Below are 21,195 nucleotides of genomic sequence, written 5' to 3'. Positions count from 1 at the left end.
GATTTGGGGGGTTTTTCTTCTTCTTTTTTTAAAATTCTTTTTGATTTACGCAGGTATTTCCTAAAAATTTCTGAATTTTTTTTTTTTTATGTGAAAAATTCTTGTTATGATTCTTGAGGAGTATTAGAAGACTATGGATCTATTGATTTGTTCAAAATTAAGAATTTTTTTTTAAATTAGTGTTTTTTTTTAAAAAAAAATAAAATAAAATAAAATAAAATTCTTTTTATGATGCTTGAGGAGTATTAGAAGACTATGGATCTAATGATTTCACAAGTGCATTGATTAGAAAATATTTTCTACATTTTTTTTTCCCCCTAATTTTGGGTTGATTTTTTGGGCATTTTCTGATTTATTTTTTTTAAAAAATAATTTTAGTGAAATTATATTAGTTGCTAGATAATCATATTAGCGATATATGATATCAATGTCTGACATGTACCAACAATTTATACAAAAAAAATAAAAAATCAACACCACACCTTACAATAGGTTAACCTGTTGGGACAACATCCATACGAAAGAATGGTCCGATGCACCATTGAATACATGGTGAAACACAAGAAAAGATGGATTCTTAAATCAATCTCTCTCTCTCTCTCTCTCTCTCTCTCTCTCTCTCTCTCGCGTCTATTTTCCCCCTATTTTCTGCAATTTTTTGCTTTTAAAAAAAAAAAAAAACTGAGATGGGCCTATAGGGCCCTAATACTGATACGTGACACCGTATTGTATCATTTTTTGGCCGGGCCGATACACCTGCTGATACTGACATTCAGAACCAGGTAAATAAGTAGGAAAAAAGGAAAAATATCTTTTAAGTGAAACAGAATTATTCGGTACAGTGGATATGATGCCTGTTTCCTACCAGAGGTTTTGGATTCTTATCCTACCTATATTTCACTTCAATTAAATAAAAATAAAAATTGACCCACCTGGTTGGACTGGACTATGACCTATATTACATTCTAGACAGCTGGTTCAGTTGGAACAAGTAGTTCAAATGGTTACCTCCCCATGCATTCAGTGACTTGACCTGTTTTATCTATATTGCATATTTTCATATTAATACTTTTATATTGCATTTTAATACTTTGAAAAGAACAAGTGATCTGCCCTGGCAGACAGGACTAAGCCCTGATCTGGACAGCTTGACCAGTTAGGCAGTTCAAATGGTTCCCTGCTTAAAATGGTTTCTCAGTGACCCAACTTATTTTGTCCCGGTTTTGGCCTTACCACCTGGTCTGTTTTGGGGTTTTAAAATGCTGGTTTTCATTCATCATCCGCATCATCATCTAAGCCTCATACCAATTAATTACAGTTGGCTGCATGCATCCTGTTCTGCCATTCCACTTTGTATTAATTGGCTGGTTTTCATTGCTATTGCTAAATATTTCGTTTAGCTTCCTACATGGGTTTGTTTACACAGTCATTTCATTGGTAGCATGTGTTCTTTGTGGCAGCCGATCATTAGAAAAGGAAACTGCTAGAGGTGCAGAGTCGGAGACTAATCCGTTTTGGGCTGCAATTAAGGCATTCATCGCTGCCGTTGCAAAGTTTTTGGTGGAATGAGGCATGGAGCATTTGCTGATACGAAAATGGGATGAGCAAGTGGCCCTGACAATTACAAAGGAGTCATGCTTGAAAGGTGAGGGAATTGGCTCCTTCTCTTTCCATCCCATTTTATCCTTCTTGTTTTATGATTGTATTCTATTTAATTTCTTCCCGTCCCTATATCCTCCCAGATTTTCCATGAAGTTGACTGGGACCAAACAACTTAAAGGTGCCCTTGGTTGTAATCTAAGTTTAGCAGAAAGGATAATCGGTTTGATCAAGATCATTTTTCAATGATGACCCACTAAACTAAACAGGGAAGTCCCAAGGAAAGAGGAAATGGCACAAATAAGTGGGAGACAGCCTCAATTACAGTTCTTCATTCGTTTCAACTTTGACATGAAACTAAGGCTTCGTTTAGTTGTTACAACATTGGAATAGTATGGCTCCTCAAAACAAAATTGAGTTTTGTTCAGCTGTCAGTTGAATTTGGTGGACTAGGGTTTCATCATCATCAAAGCCTTATCCCAACTAATTGGGGCTGGCTATATGAATCCTGTTCTGTCATTCCACTCTATCAAGGGCCATAACTTCAGTTAGACCATAGGTCTTCAAGTCTTTTCTTACTACTTCGACTCGTGTCCTTTTGGGCCTTCCCCTTGCCCTTTTGGAGCCTTCAACTTGTACCAACGCACTGCTAACCGGTGCAGTTCTAGAAGTGATTTGGTACAAGTTGAAGGCTCTAAGCAAGGGGAAGGCCTAAAAGAATGTGAGGAATTAGTAAGAAAAGACTTCATGAACTATGGTCCAATTGAAGTTCTCCCCCCCCCCCGCCCCCCCACCCCCTTTTTTCTATTATAGAAGTAGAGCTGCAGAGGTGCACATGCAAGAAGACATTCAGCATTTTGTCAGTAGGAAGCTTGTGCAACCTTCAAGTGGTTCAACGGATGGCCCCACCATGTGCGTCATGGCTCAAAATCAGGATGATATATTGTTGGCCAAACTCCTGCTTCTTTCATGTTAGCTGAAAGGCCATTTTGTATTTGAAATGTGGTAATTCATAGGTGGAATCTACCCTTAAGATTGTTGGCAAAAAATAAAGCCCACCCATCAGGTGGTCACCAATCGCATATGTATCGTGTTGGTATATATGCTTGTTTTAGTTAGAAAGACATCATGTTAGGAGCCATTTTAGCCAGTGTTTTAAAACCTGGGTCAGACCAGTTGGTCGGACAAAATTGGATCTGGTCCGCCCTATGAAACGGGCTGGTCCCTCCATGTCTGCGGATTTGATGTCAACCCACCCTGATCGGATGGGTTTTACCGGTCCAAATGCAGAACCATTCAACCCTGGCAGTGTGGGCAGACCCGACAGGGTGAATATAATTATTTTATTTTATTTTATTTTCTTTTAAATGTTAAAAATCTTTTGCAATAATTGATTGAGCTTTGTGGGGCTGACCTTGAAGTTTGAGTTCCATCCAAATGTCTATTATTTATTTCCTCACATTTAGGATTGGATTCGAAAATTCAGCTTGATAACTCAAGGTGGGCATCCAAAGCCATCAATAATCATTACTTAATACACCACATCATATACAACAAAGAAGAATGAAAAAAAACAGCCCTCATGTGTCCTAGTTAATCGTTGATTCTAAAATCATCTTTGGCAATCTGATGACTTGAATTGCTTAGATATGTCCGTTTGCACTCAAATTTGGAACACATTCTTCATTAGAATCCTATAACTTGGTTGGATGACTTGAATTTGCTTAGATGTCTGTTTGCACTCAAATTTTGAACAAACGTCCTTCATTAGAATCCTATAATTTGGTTGGTTAGATCATTGGCAATATCACAATTAGAAATGGATGAGTATCTTTTAACGGGACTGTCTGATACTGTCAATTTAGACGTTTTTTAAAAGTGAATATTCCACATGTACATCTTTGAGTCCCTGTGTATTAAGCATCATAAGTTTCCAGAGTATCAAATTACTCCCATCTAATTAGCCAACTTGAGAGAGATGTTGAAGACATACATTGGTAAATTATGATGGATAACGCACAAGCATTTAGAAATTACATAGGCAGTATTCAACTAATTCAAACTAAATGGTGCAAATTATGGACTCTATCATAGATGTATTATAAACCAAAAATTACACTTATCTAGTCATCTCACTATTAGATTGGGGGACATTTAGTTGATAGTTGAAAATGACAAATGTCTTATTATTGTAAACAAGGGTCCACAAATCTGATATTAGAATTGTTCAACTGATATGATTTTTGGGCTGTTGACTTGTGACAGTAGGATCCATAGTTTAGTCAGTTTAACTAGAGTTAGTACATGCTTCCTATACAATTTCTGAGTGCCTGTGTATCAAGCTTAATCTCTTCTTAGACTCAGGTGCATGCGTCATAGTGATATATTTGTGAGATCTGAGTTTTCCATGCAGTGAGCTACATTATTTAGATTCTGGCATAAGAGCAGGCCATTTCATGCCTAGGTTGGCCATAACATAATAAAACATATGAATGGGTAAAAGGAAATTGTAACTGCCAATTTACTTTGTGTTGTGGCCCACCCAAAGAGTGACATTTTGATGTAGAGCGGGTCGCGGACAGTTTCATGGCCAAGATGGACCAGAAAAGGCCCCATCGGAGACGGAGGTGATCTGGACCTTCAGAACTTAAAATGGACGTATCTCACAAACTATAATGAGCTATCAGATCTACCATATATTCGTGGATTCGAAGTAGTTATCCTTGAGGAAGATGGTGATCGACCTCATCACGTCATCGTTCATCCCTGCGTCACATTTTCAGACATTTTAGGCTGAAGATTCAACAAGAGGGGGATTAGAGAGGATTTGTTGGCACCCCAAGTGTATAGTTTTTTAAAGGGCATAGCAAGATTGCATATGGGGTCCACATATTTTGGTTATCCAGACCCTTAATTCCACTGGGCCTTCTGTGGATCCCTTCCATTAGAGGGTTAAAAATAAACAATTGTGGAAAAATGTATAAAAGTCTAACAAGTTGTGGAAAGATACTAACGCTTCCACCATCGAAGGTTGAGAGAAAAAGTTAGATATTCTAGCATAGTGTAATATATGATATGTTTGCATTGTAAAAGTTGCAATATGTGAATCAAATCCTATCGTTTAGGTAGTGGGACCCACTTTAGATGGGTCTTTTATGGAATGAAGCTGAACTAGCCAATTAATTGGTGGTCATGCTTGTTGCGATTTTATACACGAGGATGCTTTTTCTCATTTACGAACACCTATATAAGGTACTAGATGTAGAGAAATTTGAGGGAAGGTACCGAAACGCAAAAGATCCTAAATTATCAAGGTATCTTGTTGCAAAGTCAATTTGCAAAAGGTACTAGAATGCAATAGCCCGGTTAATGAGGAACTACTTTATTAAAAGAGGTCTCAAAGTCCAACCAGTTAGAGTATTATGTCATAGTTAACCCAGTGGATAACTTCCAACTTTTCATTTGTGTACAACATCCAACCTGTCCAATTGGTGGGCTCTATCCTCAGGATCAACTTATACAAAAATCAGCCCTATCCATTGGTTGAGTGGACCACACTTATATTTTCTATTTATCAATGGTTACACATTGTTTCCATGGTGTGGTCCACCTGATTTTCATATAGGACTTATTTTTTCTATTGGTGATCCTCATTGTGGGGCCAACTTATTGGAAGGGTTGGATGTCACATTCATTTAATAGGTTGGAAGCTATCCTTTGCGTGGACCGTACCTTGTGGTCCAGCTAGTTGGACTTGAGACCTCTTTACAAAATCCCTATTAAATATTCAACGGTCGGAAAAACTCGAACTGAACTTCCAGTGGAAAAATGGAAACAAAGGCTGTGATTCAATGCAAGTGTGTGGCTCACTCGATGAGTGCACCATCTTAATTTTTGGTACATGGCTTGATCTCATTGTGCTGTAACTGATGGACGGCCAAAATCTCTGACACGTGACGTGATAGCCCAATCTCTTACAGGTGTGCTGCCCCATCATGTGAGGGGCCACTGTTTGAAACAAAGAAAAATCAGGTGGGTTGGATGACTTACATTTTAGCTGAGCCTGACTACATGGACTCTCCCATGAAATTGGGGTTCTCACTGTAGCATATACCTGCCTATGTGGTTTAACTGCCCAAGATCATGACAATTAATCTGGTATGTCTCACACCGTCAATCTCTTAGCAATGTCAGATCGTTCTACTCATTAGATGGGTCACACGTATATGAGAAGATTGAACGGGTAGGATAATGTGGCCCAAGTTTCATATTCAACATACATACTTATGGTGGCCAGTGGACGACTGAAACAGTTTGGATTTTGGCTAACGATGAGCCCCACCTGATGAACAGCTTGGATCTAATCCTCACGGGTGTAAAATGGGCACGTGGGAAAACCCTTCCTTCTCAGTCATGTTATTTATTTATTTTAAGGCGGCACTTGTTCTCACTGCTCAAGCGTGTGCAAGTCCTGCTTGCATGCTACCCATGCAATCCACTTCGGATGGACGTGTGGGCCATCTTCCTCTACCATTCAAAGCTATATCAACGGTTGAAAAGAGCAAGGTGGTGTTGAGTCGGGTACCACCTGCACCATGCTAGGATCCAAAGCAAAATTATAAAATAAAATTCCCATTGGATAGGGATGAGATTAGATTAGATAATATTTTGTATTTGTAACTACTTTTGAGATATCCAAATCTTTCATAGATCCTATTTTAGGATTTATTCATAAATCAAATTATAATTTTTGAAGGAAGGCGGGCCCAAAGATGCCTCCTGCTGTGTTGGCGTGGGCTCCTTCAAGATCAAAATCTCTGATCGTTGTTAATCCTCCATCAGAAGCAATATCAACTCATTTTTTCTTTTTTCTTTTTTCCTGTTGAATTCCATGTCATTTTTCAGGGTGTTGGTAGTAATATCTCCATGTTTCATTTCAACTCTATTTTTTAACAAGTGGTTAGAACTTTCCAAGAATACCTCCCTTATATTATGTTTAAATTTTGAGTTATATGATTTGATATATTGATAAATAGAATGATTTTCTTAGGACTAGTTTGTATTAGAGAATTCGTTGATAAAAGAAATAAGAGCTTAAATGATTATAATTGGGAAGGGTTGTACAAATGTTCAAATCTAGTACAAAAGAATGATCATACTAAGCTAGAATCTAGGACTGTACAATCCTTTTACGTGGGTGTCCAAAACGAAGGAAGGAATATCATTCTATGGCTCGCACTAAGCTAGAATCTAGGATTGTACAATCCTTTTATGTGGGTGTCCAAAACAAACGAAGGAATGTTATTCTATGGCTCTTATCTTTATTGACGAGCATGTATTCTTTGAGGTGGATTTTGTGGCTATATCTAAATATTGATATCTTTAAGAGTACTTAAGAGAGTCCTACTAGTATCCCTTGGCATTGGACTTTATTGGGAACTAGATAGATCCTATCTTGGCAAAGTCTTTGCTGTGGGATTCGAAGAAAACGACAATGATATCATGTCTTATAAAGATTTTAATACACACAGGGATGTGCGGCATTAATAGAGGCAATGGAATCTTAGATAGCTTTCATGCATTCCAATCATATATGGATACTTGTAGATCCACCTTAAAATATTAAGCTGATTGAATGTAAATGAATTTACAAGAGAAAAAGGGACATGGATTAAGCTTTCAAAATTAGACTTGTGGAGAAAGGTTGCGCCCAAAAAGAAAGGATTGGTTGTAAAGAAACTTTCATGCAATGGTCATGCTCAAATCCATTTGGATTCTTCTAGTGATTGATGTCAAGATGGCTTTTCTGATTGAATCTCTTTTAGAAGAGATTTACATGGAATAGTTAGAAGGATTTAAACAACCATGTTAAGAAAACAATGTGTGCAAGAAAGAACAGGTTTATTTATGGTCTCAAGTTACTTTCAAGTTATTAGAATGCTCAATTTGTTGAGGCTATATTGTCTTTTGGGTTTGCCATGAATTTGAAAGAGCCATATGTTTATTTGAATACAAGTGGAAGCAAAATGTGCTTCTTAGTTCTGTATGTGGACGACATTCTACTAATTGGGGATGATGTAGGATTCATTTCAGAAGCTAAGGTACGACTCTCCATGATGTAGGACCTGGAGCAAACATGTGCCTATTACAAATGGATCGAAAGAAGTCTAGAAAGACATCAACAAGTTTCATCATAATTTGATTGGTCGATTAAGCAGACTAATCTAGTCCGTCGATCGATTGGTTGAAATTTGGAATTAGATGAAAAACTTGCTGGATAATTTGTACTCAGTTCGATCAATCGAAACATATTTGATTTTATGGGTTTTAATCTCCGGAACTCTTCCGATCAATCGATCGATTGATCGATTGATGGCATGCCGAAATTTGTGCATTTTTCTAGTTTTTGTTTCCTTACTTGTGTACACATTCTCTAATTACGTCTTAAGGTTTGTTTAAGGTCATTTAAGCATGCAAACTAATTTATTTTAGATAACTTTTTAATAAATTCCTCAAAATTTTTCTTATTTCTCTCATGAATTCGAGAAACTTCTCTTGTGGATTCAAGGTGCTTATCATTCAAGGAAGACGGTGATCGTCCTCATCACGCCCTTCCTTGCATCAGTTTGGTATCAGAGTGAAGCTTTTCCTTGGATTGATGACTTTTAACGATGGATTGGGCAAAAATCCTATGGACGGTGTTCCAGTGAATTATCCTTTAATACCGTAAGCTTTCGAGGTGGCACAATAGGAAAATCGACAAGTCATGTAAGGGCGCAGGCTACCCTCGAGCACATGACAGAGGCCTTAGGGCAACTCCGTGTTCGGGGCGATGATCCACCTCTGGTAGGTGTTGAAACTCACAATCATGCTAATCGTAAGGCGGTGCCGGTGGTGAATCGCAGAATCATACCAGAGGATATGGGATCCAACAACGAGGTGATAGATAACATGATCCTCCAACACCTCGGATGAGGCGACGATCGGATGGATCAAGAATTCATGATAAAAGTTGATCCCCCGGCTTCAACAACCAAATTCACATCGAGGACTTTCTCGAATGACTGCTTGAAGTCAAACACTTCTTTGACTATATGGAGATCTCTGGAGAGAAGAAAGTTAAAGGGCGGAGCTTCGGCTTTGTGGGAAAAACTTCAGCTCACGTGGACGAGACATGAATGCACCAATTCGCATGCGGCAATGGATGAAACAATTGATGCGCGTACGATTCCTCCGCAGTGATTACAATTAGGTATTATTCTAACAATACCAAAATTGTCGGCATGGTAGTCGATCGGTGATAGATTATGCAGAGAAATTCTACCATTTGGTGGCGCGAAATGACTTAGTTGAGACTAAATCACAATAAGTCTTCAAATTCAACGGAGGTTTACGTGTTGCGATTTAGGATCGGGTTTAGATGCAGCTTGTTTAGACGATGAACGAAGCTTGGCCACCCGAGCAGAAGAGCAGCTTGAGCGATCCAACACACAGGCCTATCCTGCGAATAGGGTAGCCAATGTGGGTCCTTCGCAAGGAGCACCACTGACCAATGGGAAAGAACTTGTAGGGGGCGTCCTCAACCTCCTACACTTGCGAGAGTCAGTGTGTGGACAAGTGAGGCCCCAAAGAGCAACGACCACAGCGACCGATCTAGGATTTCGAACCCCTATGGTCGGCTAAAAGTAGACCATTATTACTGATTTGGCCAACCTGGTCACCTCTCAAACAAATGTCTTCAATGGCAAGTGGCTAACCTATCCATTAATGATGGAAGTGCTAAAAATATAGAGGAAGACCCGGAAGTTGATGACGTAGAGCACGCCGTGAATGATGAAGCGAACAAAGCAGATTAGGTTTCACAAGATCATAGTGAATCTTTAATAGTGGGGTGGCTATTGTATACGCCAAACAAGGAAGTTTACCCATAGTGACTTAACATCTTTCAAATAAGGTGTATGGTGAATCGAAAAGTCTGTGATGTGATCATAAATAGTGGGAGCAACAAGAATATTATCTCCAAGGTCATGGTGGAGAAGTTGCAGTTGAAAACGAAAAGACATCCTTCCTCATACATAATCGACTCGATTAAGAAGGTCAGCGAGATGAAGGTAACTGAACAATGTACACACTCTCTCAATTGGTAAACATTATAAGGATCAAATAATATGTGATGTAGTTGACATAAAGGTTTGTCATATATTACTCGGTTGATCGTGACAATTAGATTATGACGCCACTCATAGAGAATGATATAATGTATACATCTTCGTCAAAGATGGCTGAAAAACCATACTCACCCCTATAGACTCAGATGAGCAACCCAAAACTTTTAAAGTGGAGGGGTGTTCTCTCTTAGCCATATGCAACTTTGTGGAGGAATATAAGGAAATGAGACAAGTTTATACATTAGTTGTGAATGGTGAGGAGGTAAAACCCACGATTATTCCTGAAAAATCGAAACTATTGTTGTGAAAATTCAAGGCAATCTAGTCCGATGACCTTTTTGATGGGTTGCCCCCCATATGGGATATATAGCACCATATCAACCTTGTCCCTGAGGCTAGCTTACCTAATCAGCCTCATTATCAGATAAATCCGAATGAGTGCGATATTTTACAGGGACAAGTTGAGGAATTAATCCATAAGGGTCAAGTGCGAGAGAGCATGAGCCCATATGCCGTGCCAGCTCTATTGACGCCTAAGAAGGATGAGAGTTGACACATGTGTATCGACAGCCGAGCTATAAATAAAATCATCTTGAAGTATAAATTCCTATACCATGGCTGGACGATATGTTGGACATGTTAGAGGGGGTGAAGCTATATTTCAAACTAGATTTGAGGAGTAGGTAGCATCAGATCCGTATTCGGCCGGGTGATGAATAGAAGATAACATTTTACACTAAGGAGGGTCTGTATAAATGGTTGGTTATGCCCTTCGGACTTCTGAATACGCCTAATATGTTTATGAAGTTGATGAACTCGGTTTTAAAATCATTCATTGGACGATTCAGAGTGGCTTATTTTGATGATATCTTGATATATAATCAGAACGAGGCAGACCATGTGAGGCATCTCAGATAGGTGCTTAAAGTGCTCCCCAAAAATAAGTTGTACCTCAATATGAAGAAGTGTACCTTTTTGACAGAGTGCCTATTATTTTTTAGCTTTGTCGTGACATTCACGGGCATCCGTGTGGACGAAGAAAAGGTGAAAGCCATCAGAGAATGATTGGTTTCAATAATCATTCATGAAGTGCAGAGTTTTCATGGGTTAACAACATTTTATTGTCGGTTCATGAAGAACTTCAGTATCATTGTGGCACCAATTACCGACTACATGAAGAAGAAGCATTTTCAGTGGACTGCCAAGGTTGACAGAGGGTTTGCTAAAATCAAGCGGAGGTTGTCTACTACTTTGGTCTTCATACTTCCCAGCTTTGATAAATTATTTGAAGCTGAGTGTGATGTCTCAAGAGAGCAAGTTGGTAGTCTTCTATAGTGAGAAACTTAGTGATGCTCGGAAGAAATGGTCAATGTATGAGCTAGAAATGTACATAGTGGTTCAGGCTTTGCGACATTGGAGACATTATTTAATTCAGTGGGAATTTGTACTCTATTCGGACAATCAGACCCCCAAGTTTTTAACAGTCAGGCTAACGTTAATCGTGTGCATGTTAGGTGGATTTCTTTCTTATAGGAATTCACATTCATGGTGAAGCATTAGGCCGGTCAACAGAACAAGGTGGCTGATGCGCTTAGCTGGCGTGCAACCTTGTTAGCCACCATGAGCAATGAGGTTGTCAGGTTCGAATACCTCAAGGACTTACATGCCGATGACAATGACTTTAAGGACACATGGATTCAATGCTAGGAGGGTCAATCAAATGATCTCCATATTCAGAACATTTTCCTTTACGAAGGGAATCAGTTGTACATTTCAAGGAGCTCATTGCGAGAACATGTCATCCAAGAGCCATATGAAGGTGGCCTTGATGGACACCTAGGGTGAGACAAGACAATAGCTCTCTTGGAGGAGCGTTACTATTGGTCACAATTGAAACGGGATGCTGAAAAAGTGTAGTGATGCCATACATGTCAGGCCTCCAAGGGAAGATCATTAAATATAAGTTTGTACACTCCATTGTCGGTACCTAATGGTCCTTGGGAGGATTTATCCATGGATTTGTGCTAGGCCTCCCACGGACCCAACATGGAATAGACTCGGTGTTTGTTGTGGTCGACGAATTCTCCAAGATGACCCATTTCATATCGTGCAAGAAGACTTTTGATGTGACACTTGTTGCAAATTTGTTTTTTCGAAAGGTCGTTTAACTACATGGCGTCCCAAAATCTATCACCTCAGATCATGACACTTAATTCCTTAATCACTTTTGAAGAACTTTATGGAGGCGATTTGACACTAAGCTACAATTCAACAATGCATATCATCTGCAGACAGATGGGCAAACTGAGATGGTTAATTGTACACTGAGGAGCCTTATAGGATGCATCTCGGGTGATAAGCCCAAACAATGGAATTTTTCCTTAGCTCAGGCAAAATTCGAATTTAACAATATGCAAAACTATTCCACCGGCAAGTCCTCGTTTGAAGTTGTGTACGAACGAGTGCCTAAACATACTCTTGATTTGGTTCTATTGCCCAAGTTGCTAGGCATGAGCGTTGCTACAAAATATATGGCGTATTGGATTATAAGTGTACACGCTAATGTTTAGCCCAAGTTGAAAGCATCCAACGACAAGTATAAGGAAATAGCTGACATACATCAGCGCCTGAAGGTGTTCAATGTGGGAGACAACATTATGATTTAGTGCAAGGAGAAAATTTCGATCGAGACATACAACAAGTTGAAGAATAACAAGATCGGACTAGTGCCTTTACTTTGTAAGATCAATGACAACGCCTACATCGTTGATCTTCCCAAAGACATGGAGATCTCAAGCATGTTTAATGTGGTGGACCTGTACGAGTATCATGAACCGGAGTCGGAGGATAACTCGATGATGAGTTTTTTTTTTTCAATTGGAGGGGATATGATGTAGGACATGAAGCAAGCACGTGCCTATGGCAAATGGACCGGAAGAAGTCCAAAAAGATATCAACAAGTTTCAGCATAATTCAATCGATCGAGGTCAATCAAACAGATCGATCGAGTCCAGAGATCAATCAATTGATTAGGTCGATCGATCGGTCGAAATTCAGAATTAGATGAAAAACTTATTGGTCAATTTTTACTCGATTGAAGCAAATTCGATTTATAGGATTTAGTCTCTCCACGTTTTTGCGCCCTTCGACGAAATGTAGAAATTTGTGCTTTTTTTTTTTTTCCAGTTTTTGTTTCCTTATTTGTTTAGGTATTCTCTAATTATGTCTTAGGATATGTTTAAGGTTATTTCAGCATGCAAACTCATTTATTTTAGATAGTTTTTTAATAAATTCCTCAAAATTTCCCTTATTTCTCTCGTGGATTCGGAAACTTCTCCCTTGGATTCAAGATAACCTTTTGAATTCAAGGTGGTTATTGTTCGAGAAAGACGGTGGTCGTCCTCATCACGCCCTTCCCTGCGTTGCTCCACTAATTTTGATGTGAAAGACTTAAGAGATCTTATATCCTCAAAATCAAACAATGCAGGGATAGAGTGTTAAGGAAATTGACTCCCTCATGTCTCTTATATTGAAAGAGGTCTTCAAGCGCTTCGCTATGGAAAACCCTTAAAAAGGGGAGAAGCTCCTGTGGCTCATGTGATGAGGCCTTTAGGGGAGGAATTTTTTTGTTAGGTATTTATTTGTTTGTATGCACATGTACCTTTTTAAAAAAAATTGTAAATATCATATAAAAGGAAAGAAATGAAATAATTTTTGTCAGTTTGTTGCACAATTCGTGGTTTAGATTTTAGTGCTTGGGTATTTAGGGATCTAGCACTTGATTTAATCATGTACCCCTTTCGAATTTTGGGCCAACTCTTGGGGATTTCTAATATTCCAAGATAGTGCATATTGGAAACTTACTCGTAAGTTTGAGCAGGGTTGAAAAAGAGGTTGAAACATCACCACCCTATCTGCCATTCATGAATATGCATGCTGCCTAAATATGCAATTTTCCACTTTTTTGTTTCTTCTTCTTCTTCTTCTTCTTTTTTTCCTCACTATTTTTACTCATAGCTCCCTGTCAGATGTTCACCAAGTCCTAGTATTTGATCTTGCCTGCACTTTAGCAGCCATAGCTTTTCGCCCTTAGTGCTTTTTGAGGTTTTCACCAAGTTTATTTTGTGTTCGCTATTTTTACTTGAGGCACCCTTTTGGTTTTTACCCCCGCCTTCTTTACTTGGACGCATTTACTCATTTTCTTATGTCTTTTTTTTTTAAAGAGTTGTGGTCGACGATGGGATTTCTTCATTGCTGACTTATTGGTACCTTTGTTGTAGCATGTGATTTTGAAGCAATGGGGCCCAAGTCTTTTAACCATTTGATAAATTTTATTGCTGACTTATTGGTACCTTTGTTGTAGCATGTGATTTTGAAGCAATGGGGCCCAAGTCTTTTAACCATTTGATAAATTTTATTGGGGAAAAATATGGGATTAATCTTGAGATGCCAATGCTTTATTTCTTTTGATGATTTTTTTTTTCTCTACCCTTATTATTTTAAAATTTTGGGCTACCACAATTTTTAACCTTTTTTTTTTTTCCTTGGGGTCTTGTGGGATGGACGGGAATTCTCACTCTGGTAGTTTGCCTCGAGCTGCTTTGTGATTATGCATATTGACGTTGCTGGGTCTCATAAGCTTTGACGAGATCGGTGCTGATTTGCCTGGGAAGAGTTTTATCCTCCATGTTAGTGAGGTAAAAGGCGCATCTTTGAAGGACTTCTTGGATAACTAGCCTAACATCCTAGGTGGGCTTGAACTTGCCCCTAGGATCATGCAAGTGAGGAGTTAGAATTCTTTTTATCACCATGTCTATTACTGTGAAACTTCTTTTTCGGACCCACTTGTTGTATTGTTCACACCCCAAGTATAGGGTTGTGATGTAGTAATAATTTCGGTAAGACCGAGGTCGAATCCACAGAGACTAAAATCTGCACGTAATCTGAAAATAACTAAAACTAGAACTAGAATGAGATGCAATCTAAACCAAGTGAATATGAGGGAATAATGGTGAAATATTGATCTAAAATTTGTAGAAATCAAAGGTAGGAAACTAGGGTGCCAAGGATCCACTTGTAGAGATCAGGGAGATCTACGCTTGATTCATGAACTCAACTGGACTTCGAGTCCCATCTTCATCCAGTTGGAAGATATACCATGAAAATCAAATCTGAACTTCTTCTGATCTAGTCTTCAAGAGATAAGACAGATGTAAATTAGAATGGATTCCATCACTAAACCATGCCCATGAGACAAAGCAAACAACAGAATTAAACTAATCCGCAACCAATCTGAGAGATGTATGAATGTTAGGAAGGATTCCATCATCCAACCATGTCCAAGGGGCGATGGTGAACAACAGATTTTCCTAACTTTATAATCATAATAATGAAAAGGAAATACTCAAAGCTATCATAGATCTATTGTAATTTAAGTTACAACAAACCATTAAAAACTAAAGGCATTCCTTATAATCAAACTAGAATCAAAATCGGTTCACAACTTGAATCAGAGCCATAAAATCCTTCCCATCACGCCACAAGCTTTACCTCTTAGCCCTAGCTAAGAAGTTTAGCCAACCATGATTGGGCTAATTCTCTTAAACAAAAACACAAAAGAAAATAAAAACTAAAAAGAAAACACTTTTAATCTCTCTCTCTTTTCAAACGTCCCAGAATGGCCCCCTCTCTCTCTTGTCTCTTCTTCTTTATAGCAATAAGAGGGTCGGTCGGATGGTGGAGAGGAGTCGGTGCGTAAGGAGAGAAGTTGGTGCGAAAGAAGAGAAGTCAGTGCGTTAACGCACTCCCCTGCGTAGAGTTTTTACGCAGCCAAGATGGCAGTGTTCAAACTCTCATCTTCCTTGCTTTATTTCCAAAAGGACAACGTCCCCTGGGACGTTTTGGGCAGGCCTACACGATGGACGGTCCGGATTTTTCAATTGGTCTTTCTTGGTGGGCCACAACAGCCCGCAAAACTCGGACAGCGTGCGGATGCGAAAACAGGGCTGAACCTTGCTGCGTTGCTTGGTGGGCCCCTGATCAGCGTCAAAAGTGAGATCTACTCCGTCCATTATACTCGTGGCGAGACTTATGTGCGGTATAGTCGGTTTAGGCTGTCCTTTTATGCGGCCCAAGGAAGCAAATCACACTGCACTGGTTTGAACGTTGCAAAATAGTCTTTTTGTGATTGCTGTGGCTGGCACGTGCGAGTGCATGGATGACAACAGTCAGCATGGTTTTGAACATATCGAGCCTCTCTACATGATGGACGGGTCGGATCGTTTTCATGGGCCATGATGGAGGCCCACTAATGATCAAACGGCGCCCTGTTTCACGCCAGAGAAAACGGCAGTTGCCGTTTTTGAATGAATTACGGGTCCAAGGCGGTTTGACCGTCCTGGACTAGCCGTGCACACCTGTTGCACATGTGCACGGTGCACACACAACTCAGGTGGGGTCCACAGTGATGGTTATGAGAAATCCAATCCATTCATCCGTTCTTCCAGCTAATTTAATGGGTCAAACCCAAGTTTGAAGCATATCCAGAGATCAAGTGGGCCCAAAATCAACGGTTTATGGGCTGATCTCTCCTTTGGGCCACTTTCACATGGATCTGAGGGCTCAAATTTGATGCGTATGGTTAATTTGTGCTCCTCAGGACAAATATAAATTTTCGAACTGAATGGATGGTAAGAACCCTGTGATCTTGCATTCCGGATGACTTTCAGGCCTCTTTAGCGTGAAATACGTGATTTTCTCTAATCTCGGCCGTGTAAATTCTTCGATCTTGATCCCCTGGGGTCCGTCCTTTTTCTTGTGACTTTTGAGCATTAAATTCATGCTTTTAGTGCCTTTTTTCAGTCCAGGCTCCTAAATTCACCTTGCACCACAAACACGATTAAAATAGGCCGTTAAACAGTATCATGTTCACAAATTCAGGTGATAACTTGGGTCTAATATACAATATTCGACCCTCAACATGTATGCTCTAGTGATTCTTTTCTAATAACGCTGAGAGTGACACAATACTCGCATGCACTTTTCATCGACCAAGTGTAAATGATCGTATCAAGTATGTAGCCACTTAGCTTCTTCAACTTCACTATCTATCGGTATGTGTAGTGATTGAATCTCCATTTTGATTAGTAGGATTGACTCCACCCCATATGTTAGATTGCATGGAGCGGCACCCATTGCGGTGTGTTTTAGTCTCGCTTGTTTTTAGAGATTATTTCCTTCAACAACTTGGCGATCTTTTTGTTAAATGCTTTGGCTAGTCCATTGGAAACCGGATGATAGGGCGTGGAGAAGTGATGCTTGATTTTGAACCACTTGCATAACTTTTGCATGACAATATTTTTAAATGGTGTACCATTGTCGGTGATGATCTTTCGAGGGACACCATGATGGTAAATGATCTTGTGACGGATGAAGTTAGCAATGTCTCTACTCATTAAGTGCTTTAAATGCATGGCTTCAGTATACGTAGAAGTAATTCATAGTGACTAATATGTATTGATGACCGGAAGATGATGCCAAGTTAATGGGACCAATCATGTCGAGGCCCCAACAATGAATGGCCAAGAAGAAATAATTTGATGTAGATTCTCTGGGGAGACATGAAAGATGTCTTTGTGAATATGGCACTAATGGCAATGTTTAGCAAAGTGCATGGCATTTGCGATCATTATCAGCCAGTAGTACCCCATGTACCTGACACACTGGTATAGGCTAGGGCCAACTTAGTAGCCACCTCATTCTCTCGATGTGCTTCTCGGAGGACATGTTTGGTTTCCTGCTTATCTAGCAACGCATGAGAATATCTTAGGAGCAGTAGTAGAGAGTGTTGTTTTGCAAAGTGAAGTAGTTGATTCGTTTTCGAACCTCTACCTTCTGGTTGAAGTCATTTGGGAGACTCCCATACTTGATGTAGTTGATGATATAGTTGATCTAGTCTTGTCGAGAAGGTCTCGTCGGCTAGTTCAAGGTGCAGTAAGAATCATTATTCTTTGATGTTGAACTGAAGAGAAGTGGGTTGGGCTAAGTGGATACAAGGGTAGTTGCTTCTTGCGTAATCTAAGCAAGATTGAGCGGAGATGTTGTTGGTGTTCATCGTGCCCATTAGAGCATACTATCAAGCTATCCACATAACACTCAATATGTTTGTGCATCATGTTGTGGAAGATGTTCTCTATGGCACATTGGTATGTTGCAACAACGTTCTTAAGGCTGAATGACATAACTTTATAGTAGAAAATGCCAACAGAGGTATGGAAGGTTATGACTTCCTCGTCCTCTAGGGTCATCTGAATCTAGTTGCATTTGGAATAACCATCCATAAATGACATGGTTGAATAATCAGTGGTGCTACCGATTAGGAGCTCTGTGATCGACAATGGGAAGTTGTCTTTAAGACAAGCTTAATTGATGTCATAAAAATTGACGCAGACCTTGATTTACCAATTCTTCTATTTCGTGGGGACAATATTCAAGATGCATTGGATGTATTTAGCATATCGGATGAACCTCGTTGAGATGAGATGATTGACCTCTTCCTCGATCTACGAGGCCAGCTCTAGGCGAAAGTGTTATTGTGCCTGCTTAACAAGCTTCTTATCCTAAGAGATGTTAAGCCTGTGCACAACCACCTTGGGATCTAGACTTGGAAACAAAGACATCCTTGAATTTCTTTAGGAAGTCCATATATTTGTCAACCTTGATTGTCAGAACATTGATTATGAGATACGTTGGACGAGATTCTTTTGGTGAGTCGAGGTTAACTTCTCTCAGATCGTCTACGATCATAGAGGGGCAATGAGTGAGATAATTGCATCTCGGCTGTGGACGAGCTCTAATTATGGAAAGTAGACAAGTGGCATGCCTTTGGAAATGCATAATTATAAGAGAATAAAATCCTAAAAATTATGAAAGTAGTGGACCTTTAATTAATGTTTTTCAACATGTGGAACTGACAATAACTAATAATGAACTTTCTTTATGAGGCTATGGATAGAGCAAAGTTGTCCATTTGATGTCATTATAAATACTGCAAGGATCACTGAAAGCTAATATATAAGTGCTAAAATGAACTACTTCACTATGATTTCAATGCGGTAGGTAAAAAAGTTATATTAAGTGCGTGTTTGGAGTTCCCTTTGGGAAATTGCTGGATTTGAGGTCCGTCACTGTGGCATAAAAAACGACTTAGTAAAAATGAAGGCAATCCAATAGATGTTGCCACCTATAATGCTTACATAACTTAAGATTCTTCAGGGAAAACTCACGTATATTCGATCCTCCATCTCAAACTTGACAGTTCGTCGTCAACCCTTCTCACGCTTGATAAAGAAAGGTGTCTTGTTTTAATAGGATGAGGCTTACCAGAACACTTTTAACACAATCAAGATGCTGCTTAAATAGGATTCAGTTATTGCAACACTAATCAAAGGCAAACCTTCATCCTATACGTTGTAGGTTGTATAGGTACCCTCTTAGCCCAAAACGATGAGGCAGGCAAGGAGAATGCCCAATACTACATCAGTCGCACGCTAGTGGGAACAATGTATAATTACTCTCCAATAGAAGATTTGTGTAGCTCTTGTCTTTGTGGCTTAGAAGCTTCGTCATTACTTTCTCGCCCACGAGAGATCACCTTGATATTAAGAACTGACCTAATCAAATTCTTGGTGTCATGTCCTATACTCTCCGGCCAACTCTGCTTAATTCTCCTCTTTGAGTTTAAAATTACACACACACACACATATATCAAAGGTTAGTTAAGAGACAAGCCCCAAGTGATTTATTGGAAGATAATTCGATACCTGATTCAAAAGTCTTCTCAAATGACCTACCAAATGAGCAAGTGCTACTTGCTGAAATACTCACTACATGGCAAATGTATTTCAATGGAGTTGCCTACACAACTGACGCGAGCGACAACATCATTTGTTTGTCCTCAAGGGGACCTCTTATGTATCGCCTGCTCGAACAACAAGCTGGAGTACTATGCACTTATCATCGGTCTTGAAATGGCTCCGAAGATGAAAGTGCACACCTTAATATTCTTCGGAGATTCTAAGATGATCATCAATCAACTATCTACAGAATATGAAGTCTATAAACCGAAACATGTGCCATACTACCGACAACCAAAGCAACTTATCGAGTCTTTTAATTCCAAGACATTCCAAGACATCCACATCTAGCACATGTACCCCAACATGACAACATCAGAGCAAATGTATTGGTAAATCTCACTACTACAATTGAAATGACCTTTTGCTATGAATGCAATTGTCAGTGGACTGTCTCCAATTCATCATATTCCATTATGTATTGTTGGTGTCAGATACTTTCAATCTGACAAATTGGGTTCGATGACATCGAGTAGGCTTTGATGTCATCGAAGCCAGCTCGATGACATTGAAGCTACTTGATGTCATCGAGTATTTTTCGGATTTTTTTTTTTACCTTCAGTCACTAGACAGTTTTTGTCATTCTTTGATGGCATCGAAGGTTGCTTGATTGCATCGAAGGTTTACGCAGATTTTGCAGATTTTGCTTCCTATTTTGTTTTGGTTTCTTTCTAAACCTATATAAAGGGATGTATATGAGACTGTGAGGTATTCTTAGGTATTCCAAGTCTTTCTAAAAGGGTTCTAGGGTTCCTAAAGGGGTTCTAGGGTTTCTAAAAAAGTAGAGCAAGGAAGAGATTTGAGGATTGCTTAAGTCTGGTAAGTTCTTCCTCTTTGTAATTTATGCTTTCATAGTGAAGATCTGTTGCTTTGTGCCGTGGCTTTTTCCCAAAAGGGTTTTCCATGTTAAATCTTCATGTTCTCTTATGTTTGCTTGGTGCTCTTGGATTACTATCCTAGATCCATCTCTGTGTGATTCCACAACACAATCCCCAACAAGCAGTGTCAAAGAAATCGTTGGGGCACAAATTTGAATCTGCAGGATTAGCATTAATGGAAAGCACTAGGTATAATATTGAGAAGTACTCGGGGATAAATAACTTTGAGTTATGGAAGATCAAGATGATCAGTTCCTTAACCAAGTAAGGTGAAGATAGTGCTCTTGAAGAACGAAAGTCTACTATGACTGATGATAATTGGAATACCCTTGACAAGAAAGCCTTATTCTCAATCCGTTTATGTCTTACGGATGAGGTTCTCTATAATGTTTTGAGGGAGAAAACTGCAGCTAGTTTATGGGTAAAATTATGCAAACAAATCTTCCAAAAATCGCTTACACATAAAGCTACAATGGTATAACTTCAAGATGGCAGAGGGTGGAGATCTGGAGGCCCACATCGACAACTTTAATAAATTAGTTTACAAATTGCTGGATATGGAGAAAGTGATTAAAGATGAGGAACAAGCATGTATGTTGCTGAATTCTCTTCTGGTATCGTATGAGTCATTCAAGG

At 39.3% G+C, this 21,195-nt stretch overlaps 1 protein-coding gene across 6 annotated transcripts in view; it reads left to right on the top strand.

The window, feature by feature from the left end:
* LOC131226175 (uncharacterized) overlaps positions 1-8,190 on the top strand; it is a 39,530-nt gene extending 31,340 nt beyond the window's left edge. For 3 of the 6 annotated variants that reach the window (XM_058221912.1, XM_058221913.1, XM_058221910.1), the window contains one exon: positions 1,461-2,026. In XM_058221912.1, the coding sequence (XP_058077895.1) occupies positions 1,461-1,569 (109 nt within the window). In that variant the 3' untranslated portion in view covers positions 1,570-2,026. Of the gene's footprint in view, positions 1-1,460; positions 2,027-2,412; positions 2,722-8,167 lie in introns of those variants that run through there. The other 3 variants (XR_009161666.1, XR_009161664.1, XR_009161665.1) reach the window with 3 other exon arrangements.
* The last annotated feature ends 13,005 nt before the right edge of the window (positions 8,191-21,195 follow it).

Source organism: Magnolia sinica, chromosome 14 (assembly GCF_029962835.1).
Source record: "Magnolia sinica isolate HGM2019 chromosome 14, MsV1, whole genome shotgun sequence".
Lineage (NCBI taxonomy): Eukaryota > Viridiplantae > Streptophyta > Magnoliopsida > Magnoliales > Magnoliaceae > Magnolia > Magnolia sinica.
This window is presented reverse-complemented; position numbering and strand designations above follow the sequence as displayed.